The sequence below is a fragment of the Chelonia mydas genome, chromosome 6, assembly GCF_015237465.2.
Source record: "Chelonia mydas isolate rCheMyd1 chromosome 6, rCheMyd1.pri.v2, whole genome shotgun sequence".
In the NCBI taxonomy this organism is placed as follows: Eukaryota; Metazoa; Chordata; order Testudines; family Cheloniidae; genus Chelonia; species Chelonia mydas.
In genome coordinates this window covers 91,246,892-91,266,907 of record NC_051246.2, presented here as the reverse complement: position 1 = coordinate 91,266,907, position 20,016 = coordinate 91,246,892, and the positions used below count along the sequence as shown (strand labels likewise).

Sequence of the window (20,016 nt, the reverse complement as noted above, 5' to 3'; positions counted from 1 at the left end):
CCAGCCAGGGCTTTGCCAAGCCTGACCTTAAAAACTTCTAAGGAAGGAGATTCCACCACCTCCCTAGGTAACGCATTCCAGTGTTTAACCACCCTCCTAGTGAAAAAGTTTTTCCTAATATCCAACCTAAATCTCCCCCACTGCAACTTGAGACCATTATTCCTTGTTCTGTCATCTGCTACCACTGAGAACAGTCTAGAGCCATCCTCTTTGGAACCCCCTTTCAGGTAGTTGAAAGCAGCTATCAAATCCCCCCTCATTCTTCTCTTCCGTAGACTATACATCCCCAGTTCCCTCAGCCTCTCTTCATAACTCATGTGTTCCAGTCCCCTAATCATTTTTGTTGCCCTCCGCTGGACTCTTTCCAATTTTTCCACGTCCTTCTTGTAGCGTGGGGCCCAAAACTGGACACAGTACTCCAGATGAGACCTCACCAGTGTCGAATAGAGGGGAACGATCACGTCCCTCGATCTGCTGCCAATGCCCATACTTATCCATCCCAAAATGCCATTGGCCTTCCAGAGTGCCTCCTGGAACAGCTGTACGACAGCTACAACTCCCTGGGCTACTTCCCCATGGCCTCCTCCCAACACCTTCTTTATCCTCACCATAGGACCTTCCTCCTGGTGTCTGATAATGCTTGTACACCTCAGTCCTCCAACAGTCCACGTTCTCACTCTCAGCTCCTAGTGCCTCATGCTCCCAGCTCCTCACACACGCAACACAAACCGAAGTGAGCTCCTTTTTAAACCCAGGTGCCCTGATTAGCCTGCCTTAATTGATTCTAGCAGCTTCTTGATTGGCTGCAGGTGTTCTAATCAGCCTGTCTTAATTGTCTCCAGAAGGTTCCTGATTGTTCTGGAACCTTCCCTGTTACCTTACCCAGGGAAAAGGGACCTACTGAGCCTGGGGCTAATATATCTGCCTTCCATTACTCTCCTGTAGCCATCTGGCCCGACCCTGTCACAGAAGCAACAATGACTTTATAGCCTCTGCAAGTGGTGATTGAAGAGGGGAAGGGAGGGTGCTTAGCTTACAGGAAAGTAGAGTGAACCTGGGGTGGGGGGCGTTCCATCCAGGAGAAACAAACAGAACTTTCACACCATAGCCTGGCCATTCCTGAAACTGGTTTTCAACACATCTCTGATGCGCACCACGCCATCCTGTACTCTTCTAACTGCCCTGGTGTCTGGCTGTGCGTAATCAGTGGCCAGGCGATTTGCCTCAACCTCCCACCCCACCATAAATGTCTCCCCCTTACTCTCACAGATATTGTGGAGCGCACAGCAAGCAATAATAACAATGGGAATATTGGTTTCGCTGAGGTCTAAACGACTCAGTAAACTGTGCCAGCGCACTTTTAAACACCCAAATGCCATTCTACCACCATTCTGCACTTGCTCAGCCTGTAGTTGAACAGCTCCTGACTACTGTCCAAGCTGCCTGTGTATGGCTTCATAAGCCATGGCATTAAGGGGTAGGCTGGGTCCCCAAGGATAACTATAGGCATTTCAACATCCAAAATGGTTATTTTCTGGTTTGGAAAGTAAGTCCCTTGCTGCAGCTGTTGAAACAGACCAGAGTTCCTGAAGATGCGAGTGTCATGAACCTTTCCCATCCATCCCACGTTGATGTTGGTGAAACGTCCCTTGTGATCCACCAGTGCTTGCAGCACCATTGAAAAGTACCCCTTTTGGTTTATGTACTCACTGCCTTGGTGCTCCGGTGCCAAGATAAGGATATGGGTTCCGTCTATCGCCCCACTACAGTTAGGGAATCCCATTGCAGCAAAACCATCCACTATGAGCTGCACATTTCCCAGAGTCACTACCCTTGATAACAACAGCTCAGTGATTGCATTGGCTACTTGCATCACAGCAGCCCCCACAGTAGATTTGCCCACTCCAAATTGATTCCCGACTGACTGGTAGCTGTCTGGCGTTGCAAGCTTCCACAGGGCTATTGCCACTCACTTCTCAACTGTGAGGGCTGCTCTCATCTTGGTATTCTTGCACTTCAGGGCAGGGGAAAGCAAGTCACAAAGTTCCATGAAAGTGTCCTTACACCTGTGAAAGTTTCGCAGCCACTGGGAATCATCCCAGACCTGCAACACTATGCGGTCCCACCAGTCTGTGCTTGTTCCCCGGGCCCAGAATTGGCATTCCACGCCATGAACCTGCCCAATTGACACCATGATGTGCATATTTCAGAGGCCCCTACTTTGTGAGAAGTCTATGTCCATGTCCTCATCACTCTCGTCACCACACTGCAGTCGCCTCCGCCTCGCCTGGTTTTGCTTTTCTTGCAGGTTATGTTTCTGCATATACTGCTGGATAATGCGCGCGGTGTTTATAGTGCTCATAATTGCAGCGGTGATCTGAGCAGGCTTCATGTTCCCAGTGCTATGGCGTCTGCGCTGAAAAAAGGCACAAAACGATTGTCTGCCGTTGCTCTGACGGAGGGAGGGGCGACTGACAACATGGCTTATAGGGTTGGCTTACATGGAATTAAAATCAACAAAGGGGGTGACTTTGCATCAAGGAGAAACAGAATGGCCGCCTCAAGGATAGAACTCAAAACCCTGGGTTTAGCAGGCCGTTGATTTCACGGAGGGCGGGAGGGGGGAGAAAATGAATACAAATGAATACAAAACAAATCTGGTCTATTTCTTATTTTGATCCACTTCATCTATCTTTATACATCTTGCTGGCAGCAGATGGTGCAGTACGACTGCTGGCCATCGTCATCTCCTGGATGCTCGGCAGAAGACAGTGCAGTACGGCTGCCGGCAGGACTGAATCTCTATGAGATGAAACTTAAAAAGGGAAATGACCTGGCTGAGTCACTTCCATGTCTGCCCAGGCGCCCCTGACCGACCTCAGCAAGGTCGGCTAAAAGAGCACCATGGAGTACGGCGACGATGGCTACCAGTCATACTGCACTGTCTGCTGCCAAAAGGCAATGAGCTGCTGCTGTGTAGCAATGCAGTGCCACGTCTGCCAGCACCCAGGAGACATATGGTGACGGTGAGCTGAGCGGGCTCCATGCTTGCCATGGTATGGCGTCTGCATGGGTAACCCAGGAAAAAAGGCGTGAAACAATTGTCTGCTGTGGCTTTCATGGAGGGAGGGAGAGAAGGGGGGGGCCTGATGATATGTAACCAGAACCACCCGTGATAATGTTTTTGCCCCATCAGGCATTGGAATTTCTACCCAGAATTCAAATGGGCGGCGGAGACTGCGGGAACTGTGGGATAGCCACCCACAGTGCAATGCTCCGGAAGTCGATGGCTGCCTCGGTACTGTGGACGCACTCCGCCAACTAAATGCACTTAGAGCATTTGTGTGGGGACACGCACAATCAACTGTATAAAAATGCTTTCTACAAAACCGACTTCTATAAATTCAACCTAATTTCGTAGTGTAGACATATCTTTAGTAGCCTCACAAGAGTCTACCATCAATGCAATTTTCTTGTGTGGACAAGCCCCAGCTTTAACAGTGTACACCACTGTGAGACCCAGACTCTGAGTCTCTCTTAAAGCATGTTGCTTTAATGAAATTTGCAGGGGGTGGGGTGGGGTGATAGCAATGCTGCCACTGCATGGCAGAAAAAGTAGGTTTGACAGAAGTGAGTTCTGAAGAGGGATTTGAAAGAAGAGTGTGTGTATCTAGTACACTTAGGGTAACCGATATTATTGAGACTGTCTCAATATGAGGAGTTTGGTCTTATATGGGCAACATATTTCCCCACCCCCAATTTTTCACACTTGCTATCTGGTCACCCAAGGCACACTGGGCCAAGGAAGGCATTCCAAGCACAGGGGACAGCATGGAAAGGGCTCATTAAGAGCAGACGAAAGGAAGGATACAATGTGGGAAGTTATCTGATGTATATAATGAAGGAGACAAGAAGGAATGTGATAAGACACCATATAGAGGAAGTGAGGGTGGCACTGAGCAAAGTCAAGGCGGCAAGGAGATTCTTTAAACATAACTCAGCAGCTGAGTTTCATTATCTGTACACACCTGACCAGAGAAGCAGCATTGAAATGCAAATAGCAAGCATCTGCCGTGCTGCAAAACAGTGAGTTTATGCATGGGTGTGGTGGGGGCAGCTCCATCCTCGATATTCCAGGGGCATAATGCCATACAGTGCATCACGCTCTTCACTGCTACATGAGCGTGCCGTGAAAAAGCCTAGCATGGGTTGTATATGGGAATGGGCATGGGGAAGGCTGCTGAGAAAAGCATAACTCAGAGCTCCCCCAATTTCACAACTTCACCTGATCAGTGCATTGATGGACATTTGGCAAACACAGCAATTTCCTTCACTTTGTTTTAGTGGAGGAAAATCTATAACAACAAATAAATGAATAAATCATCGTGAGGACAGCAATGACAGGACTGCAGGAATAGCAAGCACAGCTGCAGCCCAGTGCACAACAGATACCTGTGTTCCACCAATTCTCTGAACTTGGAGGTCTCCCACTCAAGGGCTGACCAGGCTTCAACCTGCCTAGTCAGAGATCTGCCCAGAGCACAGCCCATGGCAGTAACTTTTGCTATGGTATCACTCACGTCCCACAAGCCAAGATAGCAATTACAGGAATCAAACCCAGATTCTCCTGCACACTCAAATATTATAACAAAACCAAAAACCACACAACACACAACTTATCTGACTGGGTAACCAGTTGTTAAGATCAGCCATTACTCAGATATTACAGAGGAACCAGGAAGCTACGATGCCAGGTTTTATATTTAGACAGGATCAGGCCTAATCAGATTAATAAGACCTTTTAAAAAAAATTCTAAGCATAGAGCTACTATCCCTCCGATGAATGCATCCAATGAAGTGAGCTGTAGCTCACAAAAGCTTATGCTCAAATATATTTGTTAGTCTCTAAGGTGTCACAAGTACTCCTTTTCTTTATCCCTCCAACGGCAATTCACTTAGACACTTAGCCCTGGTCTACATTAGGAGTTGAGGTTGAATTTAGTAGCGTTAAATCGATTTAACCCTGCACCCATCCACATGATGAAGCCCTTTTTTTCAACTTAAAGGGCTCTTAAAATTGATTTCCTTACTCCACCCCAGACAAGGGGATTAGCGCTTAAATCGGCCTTGCCGGATCGAATTTGGGGTACTGTGGATGCAATTAGACGGTATTGGCCTCCGGGAGCTATCCCAGAGTGCTCTATTGTGACCGCTCTGGACAGCACTCTCAACTCAGATGCACTGGCCAGGTAGACAGGAAAAGGCCCGTAAACTTTTGAATTTCAATTTCCTGTTTGCATGGTCACCTGCAGCTTGCCACGCTGGCCAGAGCTCATCAGCAGAGGTAACCGTGATGGAGTCCCAGAATCGCAAAAGAGCTCCAGCATGGACCGAACGGGAGGTACAGGATCTGATCGCTGTATGGGGAGAGGAATCCGTGCTATCAGAACTACGTTCCAGTTTTCGAAACGCCAAAACATTTGTCAAAATCTCCCAGGGCATGAAGGACAGAGGCCATAACAGGGACCCGAAGCAATGCCGTGAGAAACTTAAGGAGTTGAGGCAAGCCTACCAGAAAACCAGAGAGGCAAACGGCCGCTCCGGGTCAGAGCCCCAAACATGCCGCTTCTATGATGAGCTGCATGCCATTTTAGGGGGTTCAGCCACCACTACCCCAGCCGTGTTGTTTGACTCCTTCCATGGAGATGGAGGCAACACGGAAGCAGGTTTTGGGGACGAGGAAGATGATGATGATGAAGTTGTAGATAGCTCACAGCAAGCAAGCAGAGAAACCGGTTTTCCCAACAGCCAGGAACTGTTTCTCACCCTGGACCTGGAGCCAGTACCCTCCGAACCCACCCAAGGCTGCCTCCCGGACCCGCCAGGTGGAGATGGGACCTCTGGTGAGTGTACCTTTTAAAATACTATACATGGTTTAAAAGCAAGCATGTTTAATGATTAATTTCCCCTGGCATTTGCGGCTCTTCTGGATGTATTCCCAAAGCCTTTGCAGAAGGTTTCTGGGGAGGGCAGTCTTATTCCGTCCACCATGGTAGGACACTTTACCACACCAGGCCTGCAGCACGTACTCGGGAATCATTGTAGAACAAAGCATTGCAATGTATGTTTGCTGGCATTCAAACAACATCCGTTCTTTATCTCTCTGTGTTATCCTCAGGAGAGTGATATCATTCATGGTCACCTGATTGAAATAGGGTGCTTTTCTTAAGGGGACATTCAGAGGTACCCGTTCCTGCTGGGCTGTTTGCCTATGGCTGAACAGAAATGTTCCCCGCTGTTAGCCATGGGGAGGGGTGAGGGGCTAGCCACGTGGTGGGGGGGAGGCAAAATGTGACCTTGGAACGAAAGCACATGTGCTGTGTAGGTAATGTTAACAGCAAGGTTTACCGTGAAAGAGTGTACCCATTGTTCTATAAAATGTGTCTTTTTAAATACCACTGTCTCTTTTTTTTTTCTCCACTAGCTGCATGTGTTTCAAGGATCACAGGATCTTCTCCTTCCCAGAGGCTAGTGAAGATTAGAAGGCGAAAAAAACGCATTCGTGATTAAATGTTCTCTGAGCTCATGCTGTCCTCCCACACTGACAGAGCACAGACGAATGCGTGGAGGCAGACAATGTCAGAATGCAGAAAAGCACAAAATGACCAGGAGGAGAGGTGGCGGGCTGAAGAGAGGGCTGAAGCTGAAAGGTGGTGGCAGCGTGATGAGAGGAGGCAGGATTCAATGCTGAGGCTGCTGGAGGATCAAACCAATATGCTCCAGTGTATGGTTGAGCTGCAGGAAAAGCAGCCGGAGCACAGACCGCCGCTACAGCCCCTGTGTAACCAACCAACCTCCTCCCCAAGTTCCATAGCCTCCTCATCCAGACGCCCAAGAATGCGGTGGGGGGGCCTCCGGCCACCCGGCCACTCCACCCCAGAGAATTGCCCAAGCAACAGAAGGCTGGCATTCAATAAGTTTTAAAGTTTTAAACTTTTAAAGTGCTGTGTGGCCTTGTCCTTCCCTCCTCCACCACCCCTCCTGGTGCTTCTCTCCTCCACCACCCCTTCTGGGCTACCTTGGTAGTTATCCCCCTATTTGTGTGATGAATGAATAAAGAAAGCATGAATGTGAAGCAACAATGACTTTATTGCCTCTGCAAGTGGTGATCGAAGGGAGGAGTGGAGGGTGGTTAATTTACAGGGAAGTAGAGTGAACCAAGGGGCGGGGGGTTTCATCAAGGAGAAAAACAGAACTTTCACACCGTAGCCTGTCCAGTCATGAAACTGGTTTTCAAAGCTTCTCTGATGCGCACCACGCCCTCCTGTGCTCTTCTAACCGCCCTGGTGTCTGGCTGTGCAAAACCAGCAGCCAGGCAATTTGCCTCAACCTCCCACCCCACCATAAACGTCTCCCCCTTACTCTCACAGATATTGTGGAGCGCACAGCAAGCAGTAATAACAGTGGGAATATTGGTTTCACTGAGGTCTAACCGAGTCAGTAAACTACGCCAGCGCGCTTTTAAACGTCCAAATGCACATTCTACCACCATTCTGCACTTGCTCAGCCTGTAGTTGAACAGCTCCTGACTACTGTCCAAGCTGCCTGTGTATGGCTTCATGAGCCATGGCATTAAGGGGTAGGCTGGGTGAGCTGTAGCTCACGAAAGCTTATGCTCAAATAAATTGGTTAGTCTCTAAGGTGCCACAAGTACTCCTTTTCTTTTTGCAGATACAGACTAACATAGCTGCTACTCTGAAACTTGTTTCTGTCTTGGCATTTAGATGGGCCCCCCTCACCACAGCGTCATTCCAGGTGAGATTAAATCAACTGGGGAAAGGCTGCTGCCCAAGCTTCCTTTTAACAGGAGGTAGCTTTAATCATTCAGATTCCTTCCATGGTATCTAGTCAATGGCTGAGCTTTAAATCAGCTCTGATTGATCAGAAGACAAAAAAGCTTCCCCAAAATGTTTTACATGAACATCTCGAAGAAGCCATGAATGTCTGAACAGTTCTTCTTACATCCAGTAGATGTCAGCACAATGCCAGTGCTTAAGGCCCCGGATCCTTAATTCCTTAAATAGCAGCTATTCGCTATATTTCTGCCCTCAGTTCTTCATCACTGACCTCTGAATGAAAACAGGATTTATCTGTGTGTATTAAGCCTCCTTCCATCCATTGCTGCTCAGAGAAATCTATTAAAAGGGGAGAACCTCTAGATCTGTTATAAAGGAGAAAAATCAGAACATACCTCTACTGAACAGATGGGACTAGGAGAATCTTTCAGAGGGACAGAGAGGAATAACCATTAGCAATTTTGATTAAAACAGGGGCAAACTGGAATGTCCCCAGATGACATCAAAATTCTCCAATTGTGACATCATAATCATCTCCGCCCCAATCCACTGTGATCTCTGACAGCAGACTGTGTGTCCCAGGGCTGGATGTGGGGAGACAATACCTAAGGTGCTTTAGGAAAAGCAAGATGCTGCTCTTATGCAAAAATCCTTAGGAATACAAATAAGGGGAAAAGAAATATAGAAAAATACCCACTGGGACCAGTGACTGGCTGCTAGTGTCATGGTGAGAGAAGTTCAGATTAGAAGACATTTCCTCTGGCACACACATAAAGAACCCGGTTGCTATTTATTTGGTAGATCTTGCTGCATACAGAGCTGCTTGAAGGAATTCTTCCTACTTGCAGACAGCCACACTAGAGGCAGGCACTAGGGCTGAAGGTCCCATCATGAAGGGACTCATGTTTGTTTAGGAAGAGAGTGAGCTCTGACATCCTTTGCCATGTCCCTGTAGAGGAGATTGCTCCCTTTCACTTGTTTCCAGTCTGAGTTGCAGAAATAGCCTGAAATGTTACGATTAGTGAGTCTAGCAATTCTGCAGGCTATGAAATAGAATCTCACTCCATCTGCAAGGTCTTAGATGGATACAGCCCAGTGAGAGAAATCCTGGCCTCGGGATGCAGGGAGGGTAGATCTTCAACCCTAGAGCAGGGGTTCTCAAACTTCATTTCACTGTGACCCCCTTCTGACAACCAAAATTACTACACATTCCCAGGAAGGGGGACCAAAGCCTGAGCCCCGCCATCCTGGGCTGGGGGGGGGGGGGGGGCAAGCCCAAGTCCCACCACCTAAGCAGGGGGGCCAAAGCCGAAGCCCAAGGGTTTCAGCCCCAGGTGGGGGACCTGTAACCTGAGCCTTGCCACCCAGGGCAGCTGCCCTCGGCCCCAGGCAGTGGGGCTCAGGCTTCAGCTTTGGTCCCGGGCAGGGGGGCTTGGGCTTCAACCCTGGGCCCCAACAAGTCTAACGACAGCCCTGGCGACCCCATTAAAAAGGGGTTACAACCCAACTTGGGCTCCCAACCCACAGTTTAAGAACCACTAGCCCAGAGGTAAAACAGGCTTGGAATTTCAAAGCAGCGAAAAAGCACTAAAGTTGTGAGGATGGACAGTGATTCCCCATAAGCCAGGAGATATTTTAAATTAGTGGAGACTGCTATGGGGCCTGTGCTCTCCCCCAGTAAGGAAACCGAACCTGATGGATCCCTGCCTGGGAAAGAACAAATATGGGAGCAATAGACCCACTGTATACTCCCCAATCTCTTCTAGACCAACATGCAAGGACAGCTCTAGAGATGACAGAATGAAAAAGCCAGCAGAACACTCAACAGGACCCAAAGCGCTTACCAGCTGGAAGGACAGGAAGTGCAGTCTGCAGCATTCACACTAAATGATCACTTTGGGGCTGCAGATCATTGTCTTTCCCAGATTTAAAGGGCCAGCTACCAAATGAGCACATTCTGGGAAAGACCCTATAAAATGGGGATCTCAAAGCAGGGCACTAATTGGGTGGGGGGTGAACAGTTCTGGTTGCTGTGTGACTGGATATAAGAAATTCCTACCTGTGTGAGATCCAGGGATTTGTAAGATGCCCTGAGACTGCCCCAGTCAAAGCCTGCTGGATTTTATATGGCTGGTATATTTACAACTGCTTTTTAGTGTATTCTGCTTTGGCATATTACATACAAACAAAATCCAGATTCCTCTGCTGCCTGCCTGGGATGTGCACTGGGCCAACCGTGCTTACCAGTGGAAGCCCTGGCACCCTGCCTCTGCAGAGATGAGAGGGGAGCTGGAAGCAGGAGGCTGCCCTCCATTGCCTACTTCTCTCCAGATTCTAAATCAGTTCTGCTAGAATCACCATCATCTTACCCCTGTGCATGCCCCTCCCCTTGGCAGAGGAGCCCAGACTTCCACATAGACACCCCTGCATCCAGGGGAGCAGGGCTTCCCTTCCCAGCAGATCAGCAGGAACAGCAAGGTTGGGAGGCCATGTCCTTGGAAGGAGGGTTAGTGAGAAACCTCGCAGTGTTTCCTGGGCCCCTCCTGCGGCAACTTCACATGGGGGAAGGGGAGGATAGCACCCATCACTGGTGCTTCCCAGGTGCACAGTGAGGTTACTAGTGGACTTCAGGGAGTTTCCTGCTCTTCTGCCTGTCACTTTTGGGTTTGTTCTCTGGCAGAGAGACTGGAAACAAGCTCCTGTGAGCGAGGAGGGCACCTATAGCTCAGATCAATTAATTCCAGAGCTTCAGTACAATGCCCATGTCTTACCCCGCTAGCAAAGCTGCTGACAGCGCCCCCGGCTGGGAGAAAGCTCTGGCTGTTATTCCTTAAAGCAGACAGTAATTTTGAGAATGACCAAACATTAATCTATGGTAGCAACAGGGTCTGTGGAGGCAGGCCGCACACAGACCTGTGCATAGGTCTGGGGAACATGGGTGGCCAGCTCCCTGACTGGTGTGTGTGTCTGCTGCAGATACAGTCCATATTGTTATCTGTACCTTTGTGTTTCTGTCAGGGCAGAGCCAGCAGGGATCTTTAGTGAAAGAATTTGGTCTGCAGGCAGCTGAGAGCTGGGGGAGCCAGCGGAGAAGTGAGCTGTGACTGTGTATGTACAGGTTCCAGAGTTAGCAGCCAGTCTCATCCCTGCAGCGCTGGGGAAAAGATCTCCCACAGGAAAGGCCAAAAGACACAACAGACACATAAATGGCCCTTCCCCATCCCACCTGGCCAAGAGAGAGGGCAGGGACATGCCAGCCCTTCTGTTACGCATTGAGGACAGGCTGCTGTTGTCTGGATTAGACATTAGCACAGCTTCTCCAGCCCCAGGTCCCTGCTGCTCAGTATAGGGCTGTTCCCCAGAATTTCTAGTGTTGTCTTCCCCATTTTCCGCCACGCTCAGAGTGTAATGTGGAATCTCAGGGGAGGGAAGGCCAGGTTTTTAAAGAAAGCATTAAACATTTTACTCTTTATTTTAAAAACAATAAACCAGTCTCCCCTGCTACCCCATGGCCCCTAATTCCCAGCGCTCCTCTCCTGGGAGCACTCACTGGTGAAGCCTCCAGCTGACTGCTCACATGGAGACAGGGTTCCTGTGTCACATAGACCCATGCGAGGGTCCCAGTGCAAACAACAGAACAGGGATTGGTGCCAATTTGCAAACGCTTCCCTTCTCCGTTGATCTGAGATTTAACCTCCCTGAAGATGCCTCCTGGTGTTCTGCCATATCTGCACCGGGGCCAAGTCCTAGACATGTGACCCTGGGCCTGGCCCAGTAGACGCTTGAAGGAGGGGCAGGAATAGCTGTATCCGTCCATGTCCCTCCTGCGAACCAAAGCGTGAGCCCCGAGGGGTCTCTGATTTCCATTTGTGGAGCCTGCAGGCTGCGTGTCCTTGTGGCCGGGCTCAGTGCTGGAAGCGTGGGGAGCTGATGTGGGGCTGATGGAAGGAGTGCGTGGCATATAGCACCTCCGGGGGCGGTTGGGGCACCGTGGTCAGAATGGAGCAGAGGGGCTCATGGGAGCTCAGCATTGAGGTGAAATGCTTCATTTCTTCTGTCAGCTGCTTGATCTCCCTGCGCAGGGCAGCGTTCTGCCTCTCCAGGTCCTCGCTCTCCTGAGGGCACAAAAGCAGCAGGGGCTAGATTAGTGTTCCGCCTGCAGAGCCATCACAGGGATGGGGGGAATTCTGGGCAGAAAACTGGCTGAACAGTGTGTCCAGAGGGGGTGGGAGGTAGAGGGAGATGGCATGTCTGCAGAGCAGCAGCCAGAGGACAGCTGGGTTAGTGCTCAAACTGCAAGGGGAGCTGGCTCCCATCCATGTTGTTGTTATACATTGATATTGCTGTGGTGCCAAAAGCAACCAGCTGAAGACCCCATTATGCCAGGCACTGTACACACATATAGGAAAATGTGTGTACAGTGCCCCAAAAAACTTACAGTCCAGGAGACCAACATAACAGTGGATAAGACAAATAAGCGGGGGTGCAGATTAGGGGGACAGGGTAGGATGTACACAGTTCTCAGCCAGTCAGGAGCAGTGATCACAATTCGCCCCCTGCCTAACAATTCACAGGTTGCAGTTTCCTGTGTGCTTTACAGAAGAGGCAAGTTTGAGGAGGGACTTGAAAGAAGATAAGGGGCTGGCTTTTCTGATCTATCTGTCTATCAGCATCTCCCAAGTGTCTGGCTGTCACTGCAGTATCTCAGTGCTGCTAGGAGTGGTTGGAGCTGCCTCAGGGAAGGGGCTGGGAGTATCTGGGTGGGGGGAGAGAGGTCAGAGCCCTTCATCTCGCTACCCCGGAGAGTTTCCACAGTGACACATTTCCTGTAAATTCAAAGCAGCGCTCTGTCTGGGCAACTCCCACCCCACCCCCAGCCAGCCAGGGGTCCTGCCACGGAGCCAGTGACATTCTCAGCCCTCAGCCGCACTCTCTCCCCAGCAGCTGCTTACGAGAAGTGACAGCAGCACCAGCACGTTCCCCGCCCAGGCGCTCACAGCTCCCTCTCACGCACACACCTCCCAGGCCACATCCCGACCTGAGGCAGATTGGCCTGGGGGGAGGGGATGATAAATAACCGCCGTTATAATCAGAAATAACCAGAAAACCACCTGTCACAGGAAACCTGTCATTGCCATGGTAAGACAAGACTCACTGCTTCCTGCCAGCGCCTGGGGAAACCAGACGTATGGCAGCGGGGGGGTGGAGGGACATTGATGTGACAGAAGGAAAGAGGGAAACTGAGGCCTCAGAAGAAAAAAATGAATAATAATGGTGGTGATGATGTACAGTCCTGCTTAATGGTACCCGAAACGTGTCACAGACATATGTATGCACCCCTCCTGAAATGCAGCCATCACTAGCGTGGAACACCTCGGCCACTGAACAGCACCTCGCAATGCTACTCAACAGTTTGAGACAGGACCTGAAGAATCCTATGTCCAGTTGAAACCACAGTGGGGCTTTGGAGAGACAGAATGTTGGAACCGAGGTTGAAATTTAGCCAGGCTACTAGGGCACTGAGGCGCTATGAACAGTGCTATGAGATCTTGAATGACTGTTTACCATGCCCTATGGCCCCCAAGGCCTAAATAGCTACCCATCTAGCCACTCATCCAAAACAAAGCAGCCTGCTCACCCCGCTGGGATTGCTAGTGGAAGGAATCTGATTTATAAAGGTCCCTATTGCCTCAGTATTGGGGCACCTTGCACGTTAAAACAAACTCACCACCAGATATTAACTGCCACAGCAGGATCTTGCAGAAGGGAGAAGGGATCTCTCAGATCACTGGACCCCATGCAGCCTAATGCTTCACAGATCTTAACCAACTCTGCACTCAGAAGCTGACGAGAAGCCAGTGTGGGGAATTTGTGTGTTATAGGCTCTTAGTAACTCACTCCACTCCAGCAACAAGCCACTCTGTTCTGCACCAGTTAAAACTTCTGGATCCTTTTTAAGTTATTACAGTGGCCTCAACTGAGCATTGACACTGGAAAGGCCTGCTTCCAAGAGGCACTTTCATGACCACTATGCCTATCAGACATGAAAAGCATTTGGAATCCATTATAATCCAGAGACTGGAAACTATATTGACCACAGTTTGACAGGCATCTCCAGCAAAAAGGTGCAACCACGTCTCTGTCCCATTCCTCCATCTGTCTCCCCTACCCATTAGTATCAGTTCTGTTTCATCCAGGTTGATCTTAAGCTACTTTGCTCCCATCCATGTCCCCACCTTTGCCAGGTACTAGGAAAACAAAGAGATTGTAGTATCAGTGTCATCTGCACCATAGTAAAACTGCAAGCCACATGCCTCACTGTCTCCTCCAGCAAGGGGAACACCTTGGGACACAGCAGAGCCCGAGGAGAGGCAAAGTCAGTACTCATTCCTGCCCTCTGGAGTCTCTGGGAGAGAAAATAACAAACCCACTGAAAGGCTTTCCAATCTACTGCTGTGAGCTGCAGCAGATTAATGACTAACCCTGTGATTGTGGTATCACAGGACACTGACAGAGCTAACCAAGTCAGCATGGACCAGTGTCCTCTCTAAAAGGATCATCAGCCATGGATAGCGAGTGACACCTTCCCTGTAATGAACCCACTACTAAAGAAGCATTGAGGACACCTGTGCAATCAGGCTGTGGCAGAAGCTGCTCCAACACCACTTGCTCAAGAATCCTCCCCAGAGTGGGGATAGACGGGGGTGTGAAGGCTGCTAAGGTCAAGGGACAGCTTCCCCAACACTCTCTGTTTAAAGGGCAGTCTAAGATTTAATTACACAAACTCAGAAGTCATACCCTCCTGTTCTGACACCACTCCCACACCTGATACCTGCAGCCAAATACTCAGGTTCCCTGGAAAAGTAGATGCCAAATTCCTTACACTGAGAAAAGTGGCTTTGGGCAGTACGGTGGGAGTCAACAGCCTGACTCCCCTTGTCCCCCACCCCCATTGCACAGTCCCAGTGTGGCAATATGGCAAAGAAACAGGGTGAAACTAAGAGAGGCAAGATGTATGCTGGATATCAGGACCGTGCAAAGTATTCAGCTATGGAGCTCTCTCCCAAGGGAAGGGGTACGAGCCTCACCTCTGGGGACATTTAAATTTAAACTGGACAAAACACTAGTAAGCATACAATGGGGAATTATCCTGCATAGATGGCAGGCAATGGACTGGCGAAACCTAATGGGGATTTTCCAGCTCTAGGGCTTGATTCTCCATGGCTTTGCAGATTGTATCATCATTTAAATCTATGCACAGCAAACATAAAATGCTACCAAGTCAGAATGGCAGCGTTTTACATGCTCTTTGCATGGATATGAGAGGTGACAAGAAGTGCGAGGCGAGGGAGTGCCAGACCTCACGTATTTAGGCTCTTAAAGGATTTTTGAGACAGTCAGAAGAGACTAAAAAGGTAATTTGATCATTTCAGGGCAAGAGGTAAAGATTAAAGGTAAAGATCATTTCAGGGCAGATTAAAAACTGGGGGTGCAGAAAGTAGGATTATGTGGGCAATTTACAGCTCAGAGAGAGGTTGAGAATGGGGTCACTCTGAAATTAGTCCTAGCGGCATGGTTATTCACTGTATTTATCAATGAGCTGGAAGGCTGCTAACATTTGCTGATGACACAGAATTAATAAGGCTGATCAAGAGTAGGGAGGAATTCCTGGGGGACCCCATAACTACTAGGTGACTGGAAAGAGGAAATTCATTGTGGACAAGTGCAAGGGGAAGGTGCACACTGCTGGTTCCGAAATACAGGCAGACGTCACCTGCCAGGGAAGGCATCTGCTGTGTGCACAACAGCAATCAAAACTGCAAATAAAGGGAGCCTCACCCTGCTCCCATTGCAACAAGTGGCAAAATTTCCATTGGCATGCATGAATCAGGATCAGACCCAAAGTGTTATTGCAGAATGGAGAATAATATGGGAAAGAATATACCTCTAATGAAGGGAGGTACACTCCTCATTCCTCCCACCCAACCCAGGATCCTGCGCTCAGCTTCAGCCACCTCATCCCAAAAAGACAGAAAGAGCAGAAACAAAAGGTCCAGAGAATATGAGGAGGAACCAAGAGGAGAGGCTTCAGCAGAGAGTACACCTGCTCCATTTGGAAGGGAACATCTGGCTGTTTCTGGAAGAAGCACCCTTCACCTTCACTATCCAGCTGCTCCTAGAGCTGCCGTCACATGCTATGCTGGCCCATGCTCTTCCTGCCCCTGCCTGAACTGAATGGCTGTGCTGTGTGTTCATCTGTGCTAGAACATGTCCCCTTATGTGTGCAAGGCCCCAGTGATCAAGATGGGCAGAGAACAGAAGCTCTTACCAAGTGCAGTGTGTCTGCCTTCTGGGTCTGCCTCTGCCTGCTCTTCTGAGCTGCGATGCGATTCTTCTCCCTCCTCTGAACTTTCCTCATGTCATCAGAAGAATCCTGAAAAATACAGGGCCTGGGAATGACAGAGACATCACCTCCACTACCATAGAGAGGCATGAGGTCAGGGGTACGGGACAGAACAGCCCCAAGCGAATATTCCTCTCAGCAAAGATCACCACACCCACTTTTCTGGCCACATAGGACATGTATCCCTGACTGACACAGCATCAGTGCAAAACCAGGGTAGAGGTGCTCTCCTACTACAAGGATGTATGAGGCACTTAACAGCCACCCCCTGAGAGGTAATTCTATAATCTGGACATGCTGGTAGAACTGGGAAGTGAACTCTGTCTCCCTGGTACAGGCTTAGGTTGTAACCCGCAGAACCACAGGAGTCAGAGATGAAAAAAAGAAACCTTTTGGATCACCCTGTCCAACCTCCCCAAGGGCCAGGGTAGGACTGTCTCCACTACAGCACTTTTTTATGCTTTGTGCAGTAGAGTTTGTAGTGTCCCATGCCAGTGGGGCTCCCGCCCTTCTCCTGGGAGATGATTCCACCGCCTGACTTATCTCACTGCCAAGGAGTCAATCCTGGCATTCAGCTTAATTTTTGCCTTTCTTTATTTCATCCCATTACTCCTAGTTCCCATATGTCACCCTAAACAATTGTCCTTCTACTCAGGGGTTTATCTGTTTCAGACATTTGCAGAGTTATGTCCCCGCTTAGCTCAGCTACACAAACTCGGCTTTTTTTATCTTTCCCCTGACTCAGTCCCTCCTGACCCCTGATGGCTTTGTTTGCTCTTCTCCAAACTCCCTGCGTTTTAATGTCTTGCTGCTAATATGGTATCTAGAATTGGTGGCAATATTCCAGATCACATTTTCACCGGAGTTATGTAGAGAGGGACGATGCCCTCCCAGCTCTGGGATGTGAGGTCTCTTTGCTTGAAGATCTCACTCCCCAGCATCATTCAGCAGCCATTCCGGCATTCTTAATTGTTATTATATTTTTATTTTTAATTATTATTATGGAAGGTTCTCTGCTGAGAACTGATCCTCCCACTCTCTGGCAACTAAAACCCTCATCAGCTCTTATCATCTTCTGTCTTCCCACTGTAACTGCTGCCTCTCTGGACTCTCTGACACGTACACCACCTCCCTCCTCTCCTTGCAAAATGCAACCTCTAGAGTTATCTTCCTGAACCATCAATCTGTCCCTTTTCTCCCTCCCCCCACTTTGTGATCTCTCCATTTCCTCAAATTTAAACGTCACATCCTTACCTTCAATTTCCTTCCGCCAACCCACCCCAGCCAACATATCCAGCCTAGCCTCTTACCTTATTGCCCCCAGCACTGCACAGTGAAGATCCCAGTCTGGGTACCCCACTTGTCTACTTCCCCCTTCACTACTGTTGTGCCTTATTCCCTTCTTCTAGAGACAGGATGTTCTCCCAATCCCTGTTTGCCCAGCCAGCACCATCTACTCAGTGTTTGTCCGTAAGCTCCTCGGGGGCAAGGTGCCTCATATCTGGTGTCCTGCGCAGCACCATGTGGTTAAAAACTAGCAAAGAATAAAATTACCAATACAGGTATCCAGAAAAGAAGATGAAATCATCCGGGACATGTCTTAAGAATAGCAGGCATGCCACTGGACAGCCGGAGGAACACACAGAAGTGGCCCACTCAAAGAATCCCTCCATACAACAGCACTTAGACAGGGAGAACTTATGGGACTTAAATAAAGAAGGTGCAGAGAGCAGCTCAGGATAGAGAAGCCTTGTTCATGCCCTAAGTGATGTCTGATGACATGGGAAGGATTTGGATTCAGAATGAGATCCTGACCACATGGGGGAGGAGGGCTCAGGGCCCACAACAGGGTCTCTGCAGAGATACTGGTATTCTCACTTTATCAAGCTCCCAGCCTGCTGGATGCCTGGAGTCTGTGGGGTGGCCCCTGCAGTCAGAACCAGGCGTTTCAGGTGCCGTCCCTCAAGTGGCCTGTGCTAACGTGGTTCCTCTGCAAAAACACTCCTCACTCTGTCCTTTGGTTTTAAGCTTGTTCCTGCATGGGGGCTTCCTGCTTAGTTCTCTGTGGCCTGGTTTACATGAGGGGTTTAGTTTGCACTAACTCAAGCTAGGATGCATTGAAAATGCCTGCATGGACACAACACAAATCTTTAAAGCGCAGTAACTCCCTGTTTGCTGCAAATTGTGTACTCCACTTTCAAAGTGGAGTAAGTGCACGGTGGACTGAGTTAGCGTGCCTCTCCCCAGGCTGGTTCCTAGAAAGCCCTGCCACCTCTGCGCTGTGGAAACATCCCAGGATGGGAGCATGGGTGCAAAGAATGCAAAATGTTACCTGTTTGCTAGGTGGGGGTGACTGGCTGAAGCTGCTGGAGTCGCTGCTGTCAGAGCTATGGGGCATGGCTTGCGTCCCTCTGCCCAGGGCCTCTTCTGCTTCCTCTGTGTCCTTGGTGATCTTGGTTTCCTTTGGTTATTACTCACCCCTCCCTTCCCCTGCCGTCTTTCCCTCTCTCCCTTGGTTACTTTCTTTGCCTCTTTCCTGGTCCCTCTCTCTGTCACGTTGTTGCTCTCCCTGTGTCACTTTCTCTGCCCCTCTGCCCCAGTCCCTCCCTGCACCACTCTCCTCTCAGTCACTGCACCTTGCAGTGATGTCTAGGTCTTAGACTCCTGTGGTTTCTCGGAAGCTGCGAGGGACGTAAGCTGAAAGTCACATGGGCGGAAACTTTACGAAGAAGAAAAAAAGTTACATTGAGAAAAAAAAACACACACATCTGGGAAAAACGAGCTTCAAAATAGCTTGAAAAACCCCCGACACCTTCAGGCGGTTTGAGAAACAGCGACAAAGTTTCAAATGAGACAAACAACCGGAGAGAAAAAAACCTAACACAAGCTGCAAAACTCAGCCCCTCAGAGAGGAGGAGGTGGCGCATGGAGACACAGAAAATGCCAAAGCCGCTCATTTGTAAATGTAGCAAGCAGGGAGTTTGATCACGTGCCAGGTACCCTGGGCTGCCCACCCCATCTGCCAAGCCCAGCTTGGGAAGTTCCCAGACAGACTGAGTTGCAGACCTCCCACCTTCCCTGCCATCCACCCACCAAACAGCTGAGGTCCCCAGAAGTGACGTGGTTTGCAGGGGTCCTGGAGAGGAGATCAGGGCCATTGGCAAGTGCATGCACAGGAGATCTTTTTATGCAGATGGTTCTACATCTTTGGTACACAGGCCTCTGAGAATGCCAAACCCCCCAGAAGGAGGGACATTGGGAGCAGGGTGGGGACTGCCTTTGACAATATTAGTAGTTTCTGTTAGCCAAAGCTCTCCAAGCACTTTAAAACATTAGTTAATTAAGCTTCAACTCCCCACCACCAGCCTGGGAGGAACATCATATTATCCCTGTTACGTATGCAGGGAAACTGCAGCACATTGACGGGAAGGTGCCATGGTTTCACAGAGAGTCAATAGCAGAACCAGAAATAAAACCCAGGAGTCCTGACCCTCTGTCCCGCCCCCAACCACTAGACTATAGTCCCTTGCAGAGCTTTGATTAGATCCCAGGAGTCCTGATGCCCAGTCTCCCCTGCCCTAACCATTAGACCATACTCCCTGCCAGAGCTAGGAATAGAACACAGGAGTCCTGACTCCCAAACCACTGCTATAACCGCTGGTGTAGTAGTAGGGGCCAGAGCCAATGAAGGATACCTGACCAGCATCTCATGTAGGGATGTATGCCCTGGAAGGACACAGTCCTTGCACTCGTTTG

The 20,016-nt window shown here is 49.5% G+C and overlaps 1 protein-coding gene across 1 annotated transcript; it reads right to left on the bottom strand.

Annotated features, from left to right (window-relative positions):
* Positions 1 to 11,311: 11,311 nt before the first annotated feature.
* On the bottom strand, positions 11,312 to 19,120 carry BATF (basic leucine zipper ATF-like transcription factor). The gene is made up of 3 exons (XM_007065213.4): positions 18,593 to 19,120; positions 16,186 to 16,290; positions 11,312 to 11,971 (listed from the first exon to the last, which is right to left on the bottom strand). The coding sequence occupies exons 1-3, from the start codon at positions 18,656 to 18,658 to the stop codon at positions 11,762 to 11,764; spliced, it is 381 nt and encodes a 126-aa protein (XP_007065275.1). The 5' UTR covers positions 18,659 to 19,120; the 3' UTR covers positions 11,312 to 11,761.
* Positions 19,121 to 20,016: the final 896 nt, after the last annotated feature.

Excerpts from the sequence above, each read along its gene's own strand:
- BATF (XM_007065213.4), bottom strand. The coding sequence starts at position 18,658 with ATGCCCCATAGCTCTGACAGCAGCGACTCCAGCAGCTTCAGCCAGTCA. Across the intron at positions 16,291-18,592 it reads CACCCCCACCTAGCAAACAG|GATTCTTCTGATGACATGAG; the intron begins GTAACATTTTGC and ends TGTATTTTTCAG. Across the intron at positions 11,972-16,185 it reads AGGCAGACACACTGCACTTG|GAGAGCGAGGACCTGGAGAG; the intron begins GTAAGAGCTTCT and ends TTGTGCCCTCAG.